The sequence below is a fragment of the Bos javanicus genome, chromosome 15 (assembly GCF_032452875.1).
Source record: "Bos javanicus breed banteng chromosome 15, ARS-OSU_banteng_1.0, whole genome shotgun sequence".
Taxonomy (NCBI): Eukaryota; Metazoa; Chordata; class Mammalia; order Artiodactyla; family Bovidae; genus Bos; species Bos javanicus.
This window is the reverse complement of record NC_083882.1, coordinates 56583653-56602612: the sequence shown is the minus strand read 5'-3', so window position 1 is coordinate 56602612 and position 18960 is coordinate 56583653. Positions and strand designations below refer to the sequence as shown.

General features: G+C 38.5%; 1 protein-coding gene across 7 annotated transcripts in view; it reads right to left on the bottom strand.

The window, feature by feature from the left end:
- ACER3 (alkaline ceramidase 3) overlaps nucleotides 1-18960 on the bottom strand; it is a 158980-nt gene that overhangs the window by 28848 nt on the left and 111172 nt on the right. For all 7 annotated transcript variants that reach the window (XM_061380943.1, XM_061380941.1, XM_061380942.1 and 4 more), the window contains one exon: nucleotides 11381-11439. In XM_061380943.1, the coding sequence (XP_061236927.1) occupies nucleotides 11381-11439 (59 nt within the window). The remainder of the gene's footprint in view (nucleotides 1-11380; nucleotides 11440-18960) is intronic.

Sequence of the window (18960 nt, the reverse complement as noted above, 5' to 3'; positions counted from 1 at the left end):
TACTTTCTGCTTTGTGCTTTCACCTACACCTCTGACTTTACGGGGGGCTGTCCCCCACTACCTCTCTGAAAAAAGTTAGCTTACAGCTCCAGTTAATAATTCCTGGGTGTGACAGTGTTTAACCTACAAACTCCTTTGGAAATCCTCTAGCCTGCCTGAATAGGTTTTCCGGCCACATGTGATTGTTCAGAGCCTCCCAACTGTGAGAGGCAGGAGATGTTCTAAACTGTCTAAACACAGATTCTTTTGAGTAGTTAAAAGATTGATTAGAAATTGTATTGGTGAAGGGATTTTCACTTGTTGGGCCAATGTTTGCTGCTAAGTCTCCATATCCCTTACCTGCTGTGTCCCTGGCAGTGTATTGATTAATTGGTGTAAGTAGTAGCTTTAATGTTTGTAACCTGGGACCCTTGAGTTAATTCTTTTTCTTGTTGTAGCCCACCACACCTTTGCTCTGTAGGAATGCAACTTTATCTAATGCTTTTGGAGGGTGGCTCCTGACCAATCACCTTTAGAGAAAAATAAGTTTTCTGAAGAAAAGGTCTTAAAATGTTAACAGGCCTCTGGGCCAGAAGATGATGCAAATCACCTAAGCTTTTGCATATGATAAGTTTGCAGGAAGAAAGCCTGGCTTGCTGCCTGACTCTACCCCTTCCCCCATTATCCTCTATGCATAACTTAAGGTATAAAAACTACTTTGGAAAATAAAGTACGGGCCTTGTTCACCGAAACTTGGTCTCACCATGTCGTTCTTTCTCTTACCTTCTGGCTGAATTATTCAGCCCCTTTTCTCCACTGAATTTCCTCACTGAGCTATCCTTATTTCAGCCTCTTTTCTTCACTGAATTTTACTGAACTATCCTCATTCTATTACTCTTTATATCCTTAATTAACATTTAATTAAGCAATTGTTTCCTGATCTTCGCCTACACCGTCTCTCCTTCGAATACCCTGGATCAGCCGGGGCTGGTCCCCGGCAGCTTTTCACCACTGAGTATTATATTGGCTGTACATCTGTCATAAATAACTTTTATTCTGTTCAGGTATGTTTCCTCTATACCCACTTTAGTGAGAAATTTTATCATGAATGGATGTTGAATTTTATCAAATGCTTCTTCTGCATCTATTGAGATGATTTCTGTCTTTTGATCTGGTGTATCACATTGAGTGATTTACCACACTGATTGATCTATCACATTGATTGATCTACTACTGTGGGCAGGAATCCCTCAGAAGAAATGGAGTAGCCATCATGGTCAACAAAAGAGTCCAGAATGCAGTACTTGGATGCAATCTCAAAAACGACAGAATGATCTCTGTTCATTTCCAAGGCAAACCATTCAATAACACAGTAATCCAAGTCTATGCCCCAACCAGTAATGCTGAAGAAGCTCAAGCTGAACGGTTCTATGAAGACTTACAAGACCTTTTAGAACTAACATGCAAAAAAGATGTCCTTTTCATTATAGGGGACTGGAATGCAAAAGTAGGAAGTCAAGAAACACCTGGAGTAACAGGCAAATTTGGCCTTGGAATACGGAATGAAGCAGGGCAAAGACTAATAGAGTTTTGCCAAGAAAATGCATTGGTCATAACAAACACCCTCTTCCAACAACACAAGAGAAGACTCTATACATGGACGTCACCAGATGGTCAACATCAAAATCAGATTGATTATATTCTTTGCAGCCAAAGATGGAGAAGCTCTATACAGTCAGCAAAAACAAGACCGCGAGCTGACTGTGGCTCAGACCATGAACTCCTTATTGCCAAATTCAGACTGAAATTGAAGAAAGTAGGGAAAACCACTAGACCATTCAGGTATGACCTAAATCAAATCCCTTATGATTATACAGTGGAAGTGAGAAATAGATTTAAGGGCCTAGATCTGATAGATAGAGTGCCTGATGAACTATGGAATGAGGTTTGTGACATTGTACAGGAGACAGGGATGAAGACCATCCCCATGGAAAAGAAATGCAAAAAAGCAAAATGGCTGTCTGGGGAGGCCTTACAAATAGCTGTGAAAAGAAGAGAAGTGAAAAGCAAAGGAGAAAGGAAAAGATATAAATATCTGAATGCAGAGTTCCAAAGAATAGCAAGAAGAGATAAGAAAGCCTTCTTCAGCAATCAATGCAAAGAAATAGAGGAAAACAACAGAATGGGAAAGACTAGAGATCTCTTCAAGAAAATCAGAGATACCAAAGGAACATTTCATGCAAAGATGGGCTCGATAAAGGACAGAAATGGTATGGACCTAACAGAAGCAGAAGATATCAAGAAGAGATGGCAAGAATACACAGAAGAACTGTACAAAAAAGATCTTCATGACCCAGATAATCACAATGGTGTGATCACTGACCCAGAGCCAGACATCCTGGAATGTGAAGTCAAGTGGGCCTTAGAAAGCATCACTACGAACAAAGCTAGTGGAGGTGATCGAATTCCAGTTGAGCTATTTCAAATCCTGAAAGATGCTGCTGTGAAAATGCTGCACTCAATATGCCAGCAAATTTGGAAAACTCAGCAGTGGCCACAGGACTGGAAAAGGTCAGTTTTCATTCCAATCCCAAAGAAAGGCAATGCCAAAGAATGCTCAGACTACCACACAATTGTACTCATCTCACACGCTAGTAAACTAATGCTCAAAATTCACCAAGCCAGGCTTCAGCAATATGTGAACCATGAACTTCTTGATGTTCAAGCTGGTTTTAGAACAGGCAGAGGAACCAGAGATCAAATTGCCAACATCCGCTGATCATCGAAAAAGCAAGAGAGTTCCAGAAAAACATTTATTTCTGCTTTATTGACTATGCCAAAGCCTTTGACTGTGTGGATCACAATAAACTGTGGAAAATTCTGAAAGAGATGGGAATACCAGACCACCTGACCTGCCTCTTGAGAAATTTGTATGCAGGTCAGGAAGCAACGGTTAGAACTGGACATGGAACAACAGACTGGTTCCAAATAGGAAAAGGAGTACATCAAGGCTGTATATTGTCACCCTGTTTATTTAACTTATATGCAGAGTACATCATGAGAAACACTGGACTGGAAGAAACACAAGCTGGCATCAAGATTGCCGGGAGAAATATCAATAACCTCAGATAGGCAAATGACACCACCCTTATGGCAGAAAGTGAAGAGGAACTAAAAAGCCTCTTGATGAAAGTGAAAGTGGAGAGTGAAAAAGTTGGCTTAACGCTCAACATTCAGAAAACGAAGATCATGGCATCTGGTCCCATCACTTCATGGGAAATAGATGGGAAAATAGTGGAAACAGTGTCAGACTTTATTTTTCTGGGCTCCAAAATCACTGCAGATGGTGACTGCAGCCATGAAATTAAAAGATGCTTACTCTTTGGAAGGAAAGTTATGACCAACCTAGATAGGATATTCAAGGGCAGAGACATTACTTTGCCAACAAAGGTTCATCTAGTTAAGGCTATGGTTTTTCCTGTGGTCATGTATGGATGTGAGAGTTGGACTGTGAAGAAGGCTGAGCGCCGAAGAATTGATGCTTTTGAACTGTGGTGTTGGAGAAGACTCTTGAGAGTCCCTTGGACTGCAAGGAGATCCAACCAGTCCATTCTGAAGATCAGCCCTGGGATTTCTTTGGAAGGAATGATGCTACAGCTGAAACTCCAGTACTTTGGCCATCTCATGTCAAGAGTCGACTCATTGGAAAAGACTCTGATGCTGGGAGGGATTGGGGGCAAGAGAAGGGGACGACAGAGGATGAGATGGCTGGATGGCATCACTGACTCGATGGATGTGAGTCTCAGTGAACTCCGGGAGTTGGTGATGGACAGGGAGGCCTGGCGTGCTGCGATTCATGGGGTCGCAAAGAGTTGGACACGACTGAGTGACTGACCTGATCTGATCACATTGATTGATTTGCCTATATTGAACCTCCTTGTAACCTGGGATGAATCCAGTTTCATAATGGCATCTGATCTTTTTTCAGTTCTGTTAGATTCGGTTTGTTAATATTTTGTTCAGGATTTCTGTGTTGCTGTTTATCAGTGATGTTGGCCTATAATTTTCTTTTTTGGTAGTGTCCTTGTCTGGTTTTGGTATCAGGGTGGTGGTGGCTTCAAAGACTGACTTTAGGCGTCTTCTTTCTTCTTCGCTTTTTTGGAAGACTTTGAGACGTACTAGTATAAGTTTGTCTTTGCATGCTTGGTCCTAGAATTCTCTAGTGAAGCCATCCAGTCCTGAATTTGTTTGCAGGGAGATATATATTTTTTGTTTTACAGATTCTATTTCACTTCATGTATTAAGTCTGTTCAAATTATCTATTCCTTCTTGATTCAGTTTTAGTGGGTTGCGTGATTCTAGGAATTTATCCATTTCTTCTAGGTTGTCCAATTTGCTGGCATATAACATTCATAGCATTCTCTTATTATTATTATTTTTTTTTTGTATTTCTGTGGTAGTATGAGATATAATTTCTCCTTTTTCATTTCTTATTTTGTTTATTTGGGAATCTCTTCTTTTCAGTAAACTGTGTAGAGGTTTGTCAATTGTGTTTATCCTTTCAAAAAAACAGCTCATGGTTTTATTGATTTTTTTCTATTGTTTTTTAATCTCTATTTTATTTCCTCTCTCACCTTTACTATTTCCTTCCTTCGCTAACTTTAGGTTTCTTCTTTATCGAATTTTTTTCAATGATAGGTTAGGTTGTTTGAGATTTTTCTTCTTTTTCTTTTTTTTTTTTTTTTGAAGAAGGCCTATATTGCTATAAACTTCCCTCTTAAGACTGCTTTTGCTGCATCCCATTTTTAATTTTGTATGGTTGTGTTTTCACTGACATTATCTCAAGGTATTTTTAAATTTCCTCTTCAAGTTGAGCTACTGGTTTTTTTAGCAACATGTTACTTAGTAACTTTTTTTCCCCCTTGTTTCTCTTTCTATGGCTGATTTCTAGTCTATCCTAGATCATGTTCCATGTGCACTTGAAAAGAATGTGTATCCTGGGTTTTATGTCATGTCACCATATCAAGATGTATCAAAATTTTAAAAACCAATTAAGTCTAACTGCTCTATTGTGCCATTTAGGATCTCTGTTGCCTTACTGAGTTTCTGTCTGAAAGATATGCCCACTGATGTCAGTGGGATGTTAAATCCTACTATTATTGTATTCTCATCAATTTCTCCCTTTTTGTCTGTTAGTATTTGGGTTCTTCTATAGTAGATGCATAAAAATATAAAATCCTCTTCCCTTGTTGATCCTTTTAACATTAGTGGCCTTCCTTATCTTTCTTTCTAGCCTTTAATTTAAAGTTTATTTTGTCTGATACTGAGTATTGCAATTCCCACTTTCTTGTCATTTCCGAGTGCATATTTTTTTCATTCCCTCACTTTTCAATCTATGTGTGTCCTTCACTCTAAAAAGGGTCTCTTGTAGGCAACATATATATTGTAGGCTCTTGTTTTTTATCCAATCTGCCACTTTACGTATTTGATTGGAGTCTTTAGTCCATTGACATTTAAGGGAATTATTGATATGTATTTATTGCCATTTAAAACCTTGCTTCCCAGTAGATTTTGTATTTCTTCTTTATTCCTTTTTTCCCTTTTCCTTTTGTAGTTTGATGACTTTCTTTTGTATTATGCTTGAGTTCTTTTTGTTGTTTCTGTATCAATTATGTTTTTTATTTGTGGTTACTCTGTTTTCCAAGTATATTAATCCATTAATGTATCTATTTGCCTGAGACTGGTAGTCATATGGGCTTAAAAAAAAAAAATCCTATGTTTTCTTACTCTCCTCTCCCACATTTTATGATTTTGATGTCTTCTCTAACATCTTCATGTTTATCCTTTTGCTGTTCATTGCAGTTATCACTATTCTCACAAAGTTTTGTTTTGTTTGTTTTTTTAAATTCTGCCTTATTTTCCAATCATGATTTTCTCTTTCCTATAGATTGTTGCTTCTTTTCTATGTATGTATGTATTTAATTATGCCAAGCTGCATGGCTTGCAGGATCTTAGTTCCACGACCAGGAATTGATGTTGGGACCGGCCCTGAAAGTGTTGAGTCCTAACCGCTGGACTGCTAGGAATTCCCTATTTCTTTTCTATTTACAGACAACCTTTCAATATTTCTTTTAGGTTAGGTTTAGTACTACTATATTCCTTTAGGTTTTGTTTGTCTGAGAAATTCTTTATCCTTCTATTCTGAATGATAATCTTGCTATGTAGAGTATTCCAGATTGCAGGCTTTTCATTTTCAGAACTTTGAATATATATTGCCACTCCCTTCTGACTGGAATGTTTCTGTAGAGAAATGAGCTGAGAGCCTTATGGGGATTTCCTTATAACTAACTCTTTGTTTTTCTCTAGCTGCCTTTAAAATCCTCATTATCTTTAATCTTCACCATTTTAATTATACCATGTCTTGGTGTAGGTTTGTTTGGGTTCTCCTTGTCTGGGCTTCCTGTGCCTGGCTATCTGTTTCCTTCTTGAAGTTTGGGAAGTTTTCAGGCATAATTTCTTCAACTATAATTTCAACCCTCTTTCCTTTTTCTCTTCTAGGATCCCTATTCCACAGACTGGCTCACTTTATATTATCCAAAAGGTCTTATATATTGATTTTGTGTGCGTGTGTGTCTTTCTGTCTGCTGTTTTGATTGGGTAATTTCCATTATTATATCTTCCAGATCACTTGTTTGATCTTCTGCATTATTTAGTTTGCTATTCACTGCCTTCAGCTTGGCTTCCATCTTCAGCAAATGAGTTTTCTAGTTTTAATTGATTCCCCTTAATAGTTTCTAGTTCCATGTTACAGTGATGTACATTTCTGTTGATAGCCTTTCTTAATTCCTTCAATATTTTTACTACCTCCTTTTTGAACATGGGATCTAGTAGACAGGAGAGGTCTGTTTTATTGTTCTTTGAGGGGACTTCTCTCGTTCTTTTAATTGGCAGTGTTTCCTCTGCTTCTTTTTACCTCTATTTCTCTATGAATTTAGGAGGAGCAGTTATCTACTGTGGTCTTTAAGGGCTGTTTTTATGTAGGAACATTCCTGTGGAGGAGCTTCCCTAATAGCTCAGTTGGTAAAGAATCCACCCTCAATGCAGGAGACTCTGGTTTGATTCCTGGGTTGGGAAGATCCGCTGAAGAAGGGATAGGCTACTCACTCAAGTATTCTTGGGCTTCCCTTGTGGCTTAGCTGATAAAGAATCCACCTGCAATGCGAGAGACCTGGGTTCAAATCCTGGGTTGGGAAGATCCCCTGGACAAGGGAAAGGCTACCCACTCCAGGATTCTGGCTTGGAGAATTCCATGGACTGTATAGTCCATGGGGTCGCAAAGAGTCAGACACAACTGAGCAACTTTCACATTCCCGTGGAGCCTGTATGAGACTAATATTTTTGGTGCAAAGTTTGTTTTTTAGTATGGATGCCTGCCATGTCTTTCCTCAGTATGTGCTGGCTCTTATTCCCTTCATAAGGGTGGGTGCTGTGGTGACCACAGCCTGCACTGTATGTTGACTAGGGCCTCCTCTTTACTCTGTGGCTGTCACAGCCCTGTCAGGGGCAGGGTCTGCTCCCCAGTTGTTGGAGTAGAAACCCCCAAAGTGAAAGTGAAGTAGCTCAGTCATGCCCGACTCTTTGCGACCCCATGGATAATAGCCTGCACCAAGCTCCTCTGTCCATGGGATTTTCAAGGCAAAAGTACTGGAGTGGGTTGCCATTTCCTTCTCCAGGGAATCTTCCCAACCCAGGGATCGAACCCAGGTCTCTGACATTGTGGACAGACGCTTTACCGTCTGAGCCACCAGGGAAGTCCAATAGAAACCTCCAGATCCAATTCAAAACTCAGTGTCGGGTACATGGAACTGGCGTGCTTCTGCTGGGAGAGGAACCACTGAGTATTCCTCCACAGGAGCTGTCCACCAGAATGTGACTCTGGTGTCATCTGCCACCATTGTGTGGGCTCACAAAGTACTTCATTGTTGGCACTACCCTCGGCCCTGCTTCAGTCATGGGAATGCAGGCAATCAGTATGAATGTCCCTCAGCTGCTGTGCTCAAAAGCCACTGGCCCAGATCTGCCAAAGTCAGGCACTGGGACTTGCCATAATGCTCCCCTGGAACTGCCATGGGAGCTACGGAATCCGTGTAGACCCTGGCCCATGTGTGCATTTACATGCCCACAAAGCCAACAGCCACTCAATCTGGACCCACTCCAGGCTCAGGAGCACAAGTAATCCACTGAGATGTCCAGCAGGCACTGAACTTACAAAGGCACCAGTGTTGTAAATCCATCAGTCACAAAGCTGCAAGCCCAGATTTCAGCCCTGCCTCAGTGCATGGCCAACTGCCAGGGCTTGCAAGCTCCTAGAGCTCATAGAGGGGGAACTGTGCCTGCTGTGAACAAAGAGGAAAAAAAGTTTTCTATGGCAGGGTCCCTCCCCTCTGTTTGTGTGTGCATTAACAATGGGGCTTCTACGGTGGACATGGGCTCCATCTTGTACATACCCCCAGTTGTGGCCTGGGCCACACTCCAGCTTCTTCAGGCTGTCTCCATATAGCCAACCCCAGTCCAGTCCTCTCCCCAGGTTTGTCTGCTGAAGCCCGAATTTCAGCACTCAGCCCCTACATGTAACAGCAGATGCATGTCTCAGGCTAGGGGGTGCAGCATGGTGGTCAGATCTTCTGTACTGGTCTCTCTCTGTTTTGCCTGCCACAAGCCAATTGCTGTACACTCCTTTGAAGCTCCGATGCTCCCTTTCTGTCCTGACTGATCTCCCAGCTGAGGAAGGGCATTCCCAGGATGAGGGAATCTTTCCTGTTTCATAGTTCCCTCCCAGGGTGTAGGTCAAAGCCCAATTCTGTATTTTTTTTTTCCTTTTGTTTTACACAGTTACATGGTGAACTTTCTTGCAGCTTTCGTTGTATGAGATCTTTTGCAGTGTTCAGTAGTCATTATGAGAACTGTTCTGTGAGATGTATCTGTGGGAAAAGGTGAGCTCCATATCCTTCTATTCTGTCATCTTGATCTCTCTGGTACTATTATTAATATGCTATGTTTATACATAATAAATGTTTGGACAGCAAAATTTAAAAATACAATACCATTGTTTAAAAAAAAAATATCAAAACTCCAAAATGCTGATGGAAGAAATCAAAGATTATCCAAATAAATGAAGAGACACATAAGACACATAGTGTTCATAGAGTGGAAGACTCAACATAGTAAAGATGTCAATTCTTCATAAATAGATATGATGGTTCAATGCAATGTGCAATTCCTATCAAAATCCCAATAAGATTTTAAATATAGACATTATTCTAAAACTTGTATGAAAGGCAAAGAAATCCAAATAGCACAAACAATTTGAAAGCAAAGTGAGAGGGATCAATCTATATGATTTGAAGAGTTATTCTACAGGTACAGTAATCAATAGAGTATAGGATTGGTAGAAGAATAGACACCAAAATCAGTAGAATAGAATTCCAAAACTCAGAAATACATCCACATAAATATATTCAAATAATTTTTGAGGACGGTGCAAAAGCAATTCATTGAAAAAATGGCCATTTCAACCAGTGGTCTTGGAGTAGTTGGATATCTAAAGGCTAAAAAATGGACCTCAAGCTAATCCTTACCCTTATATAACTCAAAATAAAGTTCCATGTAAAATGTAAAACTATACAAAACTTTTAGTAAAAAAACAAGGGAAAACCTAGGGTTAGGCATAGAGTCCTTAGACTGGACACCCAAGTGTGATATATAAAAGGAAAACTGATAAACTGACTTCATAAAAATTAAAAACTTTTGCTCTGTGAAAGACCACGTGAAGACCATGGAAAGACTAGTACAGATTGTGAGAAAATATTTGTGAGCCACATATTTGAGGAAGGATTAGTATCTACAATATACAAAGAATGCTCAAAACTCAACTGGAAAAAGACAGAAACAATCTCATTAGAAAATAGACAAAGACAGGAACAGACATTTCACCAAAAAGGACATAGAGATGGCAAGTAGGCACATGAAAATATGTTCAACATCAATACCCATTAGGGAAATGAGACTTAAAACCACAATAAGATATCAGTACTTATCTATAAGAATGGCTAAAATTAAAAATAGTGACAATACCAAACGTTGGCAAGGATGCAGAGAGAATGGCTCACACATACAGTGCTGGTGGGAATGCAAAATCGAACAGCCACTCTGGAAAACAGTCTGACAGGTTTAAAAAGAACTAAATATACAACTATCATACAACCAAGTAATTGCATTCTGGGCATTTATTCCAGAGAAATGAAAACTTATCTGTAAACAAATTTTCATAGCAGACTTATTTGTAACAGTAAGAAACTAGAAATAAAAAACTATAAATTCAGATGTCATTCAACAGGTGAATGATTAACTTGTGGTACACCCATATCATGAAATATTATCCACAATAAAAAGGGACAAACTACTGATATATTCAATCACTTGTATCAATCTCCAGTGAATTATGCTGAATGCAAAAGGTCAGTCCCACTGGTTATATATACTGTATGATTCCATTTATATAACACTCTTAAAATGAAAAAATTAGAGAAATGAAGGGCAGATTAGTGGTTGCTAGGGGTTAAGGATAGCTAGTGAGGGGATAGGGCAGGAGCAAAAGTGGATGTGGCTACAGAAAGACAACACAGGGTGATAGAATTGTTCTGTATCTTGACTCTGTCAACGTCAAATCCTGTTATGATATTGCAGAATAGTTTTGCAAGACATTGTCACTTGAAGAAATTGGTAAAGAGTACAGATGATCTCTATTTAATTTCTTACAAATGCATTTGTTTCTACAATTATCTTAAAATAAAAAGTTTAAATAAAAGAGAAAAAAAAAAAAGGAACAAACCCATAAATCATATACTATTTACCTACTGAGCACCTGCTATATGGCGAGGCCCTGTGTCAGGTACTCACATGAAATATTTTATTTTTCACAAACTCTATAAAGTTTATGCCTACTTCCTAAATGATTTTTCTGGAACACTGTTTCTCTGTGACACAGACAGCCTTTCTTGAGACATAGTCTGCAGTAGTTTGAGAAACATAAAAACAATTATTTTCCTTTCTACTGTAGGAGTTTTCAAGTCCTTTAATATACTCATGTACATTATAAATACTCAAAAGGAGGCCATCACACACAGCTTTCCTCAAATTTCTTTTATTTTAAAAGTCTTGCTTTCACATGATGCCTATTAACAACTTGCTTAAAGAATTAGTATTCCTTGCAATCTACCATAATAAATGTTGGGTTATAAGTTTTCTATCAATATCCCTTCTGGAGTTGGATTTTATGAGTTATTTCAATTAGGCTATAGATTTACCACCTAAGTATACTCTTTTGATCCAAACTACTTACCATGTAACAATATAAATAGATCGAACCACTAAAGTGAAGACCAACATTCCATACATGACCTGAAGAAGAAAGGAAAAATGAAGTTCTTAAGATCATCATTCTTTGGCAGTGGAAGTATACTTTGCCTACAAAAACAGCCCTCCAAGTTAAATGTAAACATTTATTATTTTTCATTACATTTTAAAGAACATATGTGTTAATATAATTAAATAATTAAGAGTCATACTAACCTTTGAGGAAAGATCCTGCTTGTGAATAACCAATATCAGAAGTCCCACATTAATTTTAACTCTGAATGGTTACGAGAAATTTTAAATATCTGCTGAAACCTGAATAAATGCTGTATTTCTGCTTCATACTCCCTAGATATCCCTCCCTTTTTGTTAGGTTCACTTTTAGCAAATGATTCTACTTCCTGTCTTATATATCTGGACTCTTTTAAACTCTCCTCCTAAGTGTTTCTGCATCCTCTCCCTGTATTCTTTCTCCCATTCCTAGTTTTCAAAGAAAGAGATGCCCATTTTTTCTTGACTGAGGTTAGTCCACTCCCCTGTGTTCTTTATTCTATATGTTCCCACATCTTCTCAGACTTGGTTCCAACAACTAACCTCTTTCTCTTCTATACTGAGCACTGGATAGGTATTACCAACTGGAAACCTGAAACTAGTGGGAAAATTTAGCTTTTAAGAGTGTGAATTATTAAATACAAGAAAACTTCATAGAATATAAAGGTATAACGTAACAAATATTTATAAAGCCAATAACTGGGTACCATTCAGGTCAAGATATATGTTGTCTCTTCCCAGTCCAACTCTCTCCCCTACTCCTTAGAGAAAACCACTCTGATTTTTTAAATAAACATTTTCCTTTTCCTTACATATTTACTAAATTAAACTGGTCTCCTAAATATGCACTCCTAAATATAGGTTTTTAAATTTTTAATTTTAATTTACAATAGAATAACATTACATACATTTGTTTTTGTCTTTTAAGATCTAGTTATATGTTGCCATGGTTCAATCACTTTTGACATCACACAAATAAATATCACAACTTATTTACCCATTGCTATGCTGATGGACATTTTTGGTTATTTCTAGTTTTCAATGTTATGAACATTCTCTTTTTTTTTAATTCTGTTTTTATTTATTTAATTTTATTTTTAAAATTTAATTTTATTTGTTAACTTTACAATATTGTATTGGTTTCACACATTCTACTGCACACATACAAAAACTTCTCCAGAGTATGTACCTAGGGATGTAGTTGCTGGATCAGAGGGCATATTATTATCAAAATTACTAGACGTGTCAAACTGTTTTCCATTGATTCAATTCAATTCCAATTTCTAGGATTTCTCTGATCCATGTTATTTAAAATTATATTACTTAAATTCTAATATAATTGCTTTATAGTCAGAAATTATATTCCGATTAAGTCATCTGAAATTTGTTAAGACTTACTGTATGAACAAGTATATAGTCAATTTCTGTAAATGTGGAACAAAAAGTGTTTCTGCAATTGTTGGGTGTAATATTTTACATTTGCTCTACAGGTCAAATTTTTTTAATCATATTGTTTGTCTTCTGTATCTTCTATAAGGTACTGATAATTGTGCACTAAAGTAACCTAAGGTTATAGATTTCTCTAGTTTTTCTTCTAGTTTAGTCAATTTTTTCATTATATATTTTGAGGTATTATATATATTAAAGTGAAGTCGCTCAGTCATGTCCGACTCTTTGCGACCCCATGGACTGTAGCCTACCAGGCTCCTCTGTCCATGGGATTTTCCAGGCAATAGTACTGGAGTGGATTGCCATTTCCTTCTCCAATATATATTAAAGGTACATAAATTATAAATTAAATTAAATTATAAATTAAATTATAATTTTCCAAATTGAACACTTTTAATACTACAAAGTAATTCTTTTCTATCAACAGAAATATTTTCCCCGCTTAAAGCCTATTTTGTCTGATACTATATCATATTTTCTTTTGCTTAGCATTTGCATGATATGTATTTTTCCACTTTCACTTTCACCCTTTCTATTTTGGACTCTCTTATAAGGCCCTGCTATGATTCTTGCCTACTAGTTGTGTTTTACTACATAGAATCCAACCATATCTATTGAGCATTGCACTAGTCCCTGGGGAGATAATGTTATGCGTAGAGGGTTAATATACAGCCTGGGATGGTGTGGGCCTGGTTGAGAATGACCTCAGGTCTCCCAGCCTTGAAAACAACAGGTAAGATAAATGAGGAGTGTTGTGTCTGCTTTTGTTGTTGTCAAGGACTGCACATGTTGCAGGCTTGGGGACTACATGAGAACAGTATAAAAGATGCCCATAATAAAGAATGGTGAGGGGGAGGAAAGAAAGAAAAAAGGGGCTGTTGCTTCTTTACAGTGACTTCCATTACTCTTAGCTTTCAAACCTGGCAGATGTACACACGTACATGAATGAGAGGGCAAAATGTGTATCTGATACACAACATATGTGTATAAGGCTAGCTCTGAATTTCTTGATAAGATGAAAATGTTATACTTGTTGTATCCTCTACCATGTATTTTACAATAAAAGTAAATAAACACAGTATTAGATTAAAGTCTATTAGAGACTGATACCTGGGCTTCCCTGATAGCTCAGTAGGTAAAGAATCCACCTGCAATGCAGGAGACCCGGTTCAATTCTTGGGTCGGGAAGATCTTCTGGAGAAGGGATAGGATACCCACTCTAGTGTTCTTGGGCTTGCCTTGTGGCTCAGCTGGTAAAGAATCTGCCTGCATTGTGGAAGACCTGGGTTTGATCCCTGGGTTGGGAAGATCCCCTGGAGAAGGGAAAGGCTACCCATTCCAGTATTCTGGCCTGGAGAATTCCATGGACTGTATATGGGGTTGCAAAGAGTCGAACACGACTGAGCAACTTTCACTTCACTTCACTTCAGAGACTGATTCCACCTGAATCAGTAATTGCAGCTATGCTGCTATAACAGTGAATAGAAAAGTCATAATCCCTGCAATTACAACCTGGTGAGGAGAGGGATAAGCAACCATGCAGTTAAAATGTAGTATTTTATCTCTGTGACAGGGACTGAACAGAGCATTTTGCAAGCACATAGGAAGGCCACCTAATCTAAACTTATGCAGATCAAAGAGATTTCCATGGATTAGGGATGTAATGTATAACATGAGATGTAATTAACACTGCTATATGTTACATATAAAAGTTGACAAGAGTAAATTCTAAGAGTTCTCATCACAAGGAAAAATTATTTTAATTTCATTAATATACTGTATCTCTATGAGATGATGTTCACTAAACCTACTGTGGCAATCATTTCATGACGTACGTAAGTCAAATCATTATGTTATACACTTTAAAATTATACAGTGCTATATGTAATTTATGTCTCAATAAAACTGAAAGAAAAAAAGAAAGACTTTTTGGAGGATATAATGTTTAATTTTATAACAGAAGTATTAGTAGGACAAGAATTATTAGTAATAACAAACATTATTAAAAGAAGGTGGAAGAGAGTAACTGGCATAGCTTACACTGTGGGGACTAGAAAAAAGTAATGCTGTCTAGGACATACTTATTGGAGAGAAGAGCAAGGAAAATGAAGTTAGAAGGTAAGCAGAGATCAAATCTGCTTTACAAGTCATGTTAAGGAGTTGGGACTTTATGTAAAGAACAATGCAAAGTCAATGAAAGTTTCAGCAGTAGCTCAATATAATCACTCATGTATTAGAAAGATGTCCCTGTCATGGTAGACAGAGAATGAATTAGGAGGTGAGACTAATGGAAAACTGACCACTGACAAGATATTGTAGTGACCTAGGTGAGACATGGGGGCCTGAATTAGGGTAGTATCAATGGGAAAGGAGAAAAATGGATAGATTAGGGAGATAATAAGGTTTAGAACAACTTTAAGATATGGTATAAATTCCTGTGGTCATGTATGGATGTGAGAGTTGGACTGTGAAGAAGGCTGAGCGCCGAAGAATTGATGCTTTTGAACTGTGGTGTTGGAGAAGACTCTTGAGAGTCCCTTGGACTACAAGGAGATCCAACCAGTCCATTCTGAAGATCAGCCCTGGGATTTCTTTGGAAGGAATGATGCTGAAGCTGAAACTCCAGTACTTTGGCCACCTCATGCAAAGAGTCGACTCATTGGAAAAGACTCTGATGCTGGGAGGGATTGGGGGCAGGAGGAGAAGGGGACGACAGAGGATGAGATGGCTGGATGGCATCACTGACTTGATGGATGTGAGTCTCAGTGAACTCCGGGAGTTGGTGATGGACAGGGAGGCCTGGCGTGCTGTGATTCATGGGGTCACAAAGAGTCGGACATGACTGAGCGACTGAACTGAACTGAACTGAAAAGTTGGGAACATCTATGATGGCCTGGTTTATGACTTGGGCAGTTGAGTGCATAAACTGTTTATTGGGTTAAATAATAATATGAAAACAAAGACAAGGGATGAAAATGTTTATTTCATTTCTGTGTATGTTCAGGCTTTGAGGTGTCAGTTAGATAGCCAAGTGGAGATCTGTAACAGGAGTTGGATACTTGGATCTAAATCTTAGAAGAAAAAACTGAGCTTAATTAACAGATTTACAAATTATTAGCATAGAGAAGTCAAAAGAAATGGATGATTCAGAGAGCATGTTAAACATATCTAATGGTGGATAACAACCTATACCCTGGAAGTACAATGAGGATTTTCCAAATAAATTTTCTCTTCTTCACAAAGATCTCTATCCTATATATATATTTTTAATTTATTTGTTTTAATTGGAGGCTAATTACTTTACAATATTGTAGTGGTTTTTGCCATATACTGACATGAATCAGCCATGGGTGTACATGTGTTTCCCATCCTGAACCCCCCTCCCATGCCATCCCTCAGGGTCATCCCAGTGTACCAGCCCTGAGCACCCTGTCTCATGCATCAAACCTGGACTGGCGATCTATTTCACATATGATAATATACATGATACAATGCTATTCTCTCAAATCATCCCACCCTCGCCTTCACCCAGAGTCCAAAAGTCTGTTCTTTACCTCTGTGTCTCTTTTGCAGTCTCGCATATAGGGTCATCGTTACCATCTTTCTAAATTCCATATATATGTGTTAATATACTGGTATTTTTCTTTCTGACTTACTTCACTCTGTATAATAGGCTCCAGTTTCATCCACCTCATTAGAACTGATTCAAATGCATTCTTTTTAATAGCTGAGTAATATTCCATTGTGTATACGTACCACAGCTCTCTTATCCATTCGTCTGCTGACGGACATCTAGGCTGCTTCCATGGCCTGGCTATCCTATATATTTTTATTCTCCCCTAGGAACCTGAGGCAGACCCTGTAGTGGCCTACTCAGTATCTATTCCTGCCTCTGTCTTTATAAAAGACTGATCTTATTAGGATGGTTATATGTCCAGCTATAAAAGCTTGATTTCCTAGGTTTTCTTAGAGCTAGGAGTGTCCATATAACCCTTTTTTTATACATATTCAAAGACTGTTGTCGTTGTTCAGTTACTAAGTTATGCCTGACTCTTTGCAACCTCATGACCTGCAGCACCCCAGGCTTCTCTACACTTTACTTATCTCTCAGAGTTTGCTCAAACTCATGTCCATTGAGTCAGGGTTGCCATCCAACCATCTGAACCTCTGTCATTCCATTCTCCTCTTGCCCTCAATTTTCCCCAGCATCAGGGTCTTTTCCAACGAGTTGTTTCTTGCATCAGGTGACCAAAGTATTGGAGCTGCAGCTCCAGCCACAGTCCTTCAAATGAATATTCAGGGTTGATTTCCTTTAGGATTGACTGCCTTGATCTCCTTGCTGTCCAAGGGACTCTCAAGAGTCTTCTAAGATTATTCATTTTTAAATAAAAAGATAACAGAATGTACTTTCCCATTCTCTACAATTTTCATTTTAAAAGATTACTATAAAGAATTTTCATCTCTCTCCATATTTAATAATTTTTTCAATCTCCAAACTCCAAAGAGTATAATAAAAATAATATTTGCATTTTCTTGCTGCTAAAGCATCATAGAAATATACTGTGTGTAAGCTGAGACCTGGTACTTATCCCTAAGAAGCCTAGGAAAAAGGCATGTTGTGATTTTGTTTATCAGTAAAAAGAAAGATTACTTGAGCAAGGCAGAAAAACAATTTTTTCTTCTGTGATGTGGCATTAAGATGCCTATGTGGAAAGATTTGAAGACAGATGAAACAGAGAGGTAAAAGAGGGCAAATTAAGTAGGCTGAGGCTATAGTGTGGGACCTGAAAAACTGTGAAGTGAAGTGAAATGAAGTTAAGTCACTCAGTCGTGTCCGACTCTTTGTGACCCTGTGGACTATAGCCTACCAGGCTCCTCTGTCCATGGGATTTTCCAAGCAAGAGTACTGGAGTGGGTTGCCATTTATTTCTCCAGGGGATCTTTCCAACTCAGGCATTGAACCCAGGTCCCCACAATACAGGCAGATGCTTTACCAATCTGAGCCACCAGGGAAGTCAAAAACTGTAGATATACAATAATTATTTTGATAATGAGGGAGATTGACTTTCAATCTTTCTTCAGAGCTACATTCTCCATGACTTATTCATTATGGTCTATTCCGTGGATCAAGCAAAAACATAGAGAGGGGTTCCAAATAACTGGCCACTTTATTTTCTAACAAGTACTTACTGAATGAGAATTCTGAGTGACTCAGCAGTAAAGAAACTGCCTGGGATGCAAGAGACACAGGTTTTATTCCTGGGTCAGGAAGATCTCCTGGAGAAGTAACTGGCAACCCACTCCAGTATTCTTGCCTGTGAAATCCCACAGAGAAGCCTGGTGAGCTACAGTCCACAGGGTCGCAAAAGAGTCAGACACAACTGAGCGACTAAACAACCACAAATTATTGAACACAGACTGTGTGACAGTAACTGGACTAGGCATGTGTCATTCAAAGATGAAAAGATACCCTATTTCTGACTGCAAACAGCTCAGTCTAATAGAGGAGAGACATATGTAACCACATATCCAGCACTTGGATCTGGTTTCTAAATTCCATTCTCCAATAAAAGAAACCAAGGTTCCATGGAGATCAGGCCTGGAGCAGGGAAAGAACAAGATGAGTCAAGAACATCTTCTTGTGCCAAAAAGTAAAACATATTCAAAGAGTGATGGGAACAGGTCAAAAGGGCATAGATACCAGCCTGAAATTGCTCCAATGGCGAAATCTGAGAAAATTTGTATACCAAAATATATCATGATGGTTCAGTTCAGTTCAGTTGCTCAATCGTGTCTGACTCTTTGTGACCCCATGGACTGCAGCACGCCAGGCTTCCCTGTCCATCACCAACTCCCAGAGCTGGCTCAAACTCATGTCCATCGAGTCAGTGATGCCATCCAACCATCTCATCCTCTGTCTTCCCCTTCTCCTCCTGCCTTCACTCTTTCCCAGCATCAGGGTCTTTTCCAATGAGTCAGTTCTTAGCATCAGGTGGCCAAAGTATTAGAGATTCAGCTTCAGCATCAGTCCTTCCAGTGAATATTCAGGACTGACAACCTTTAAGA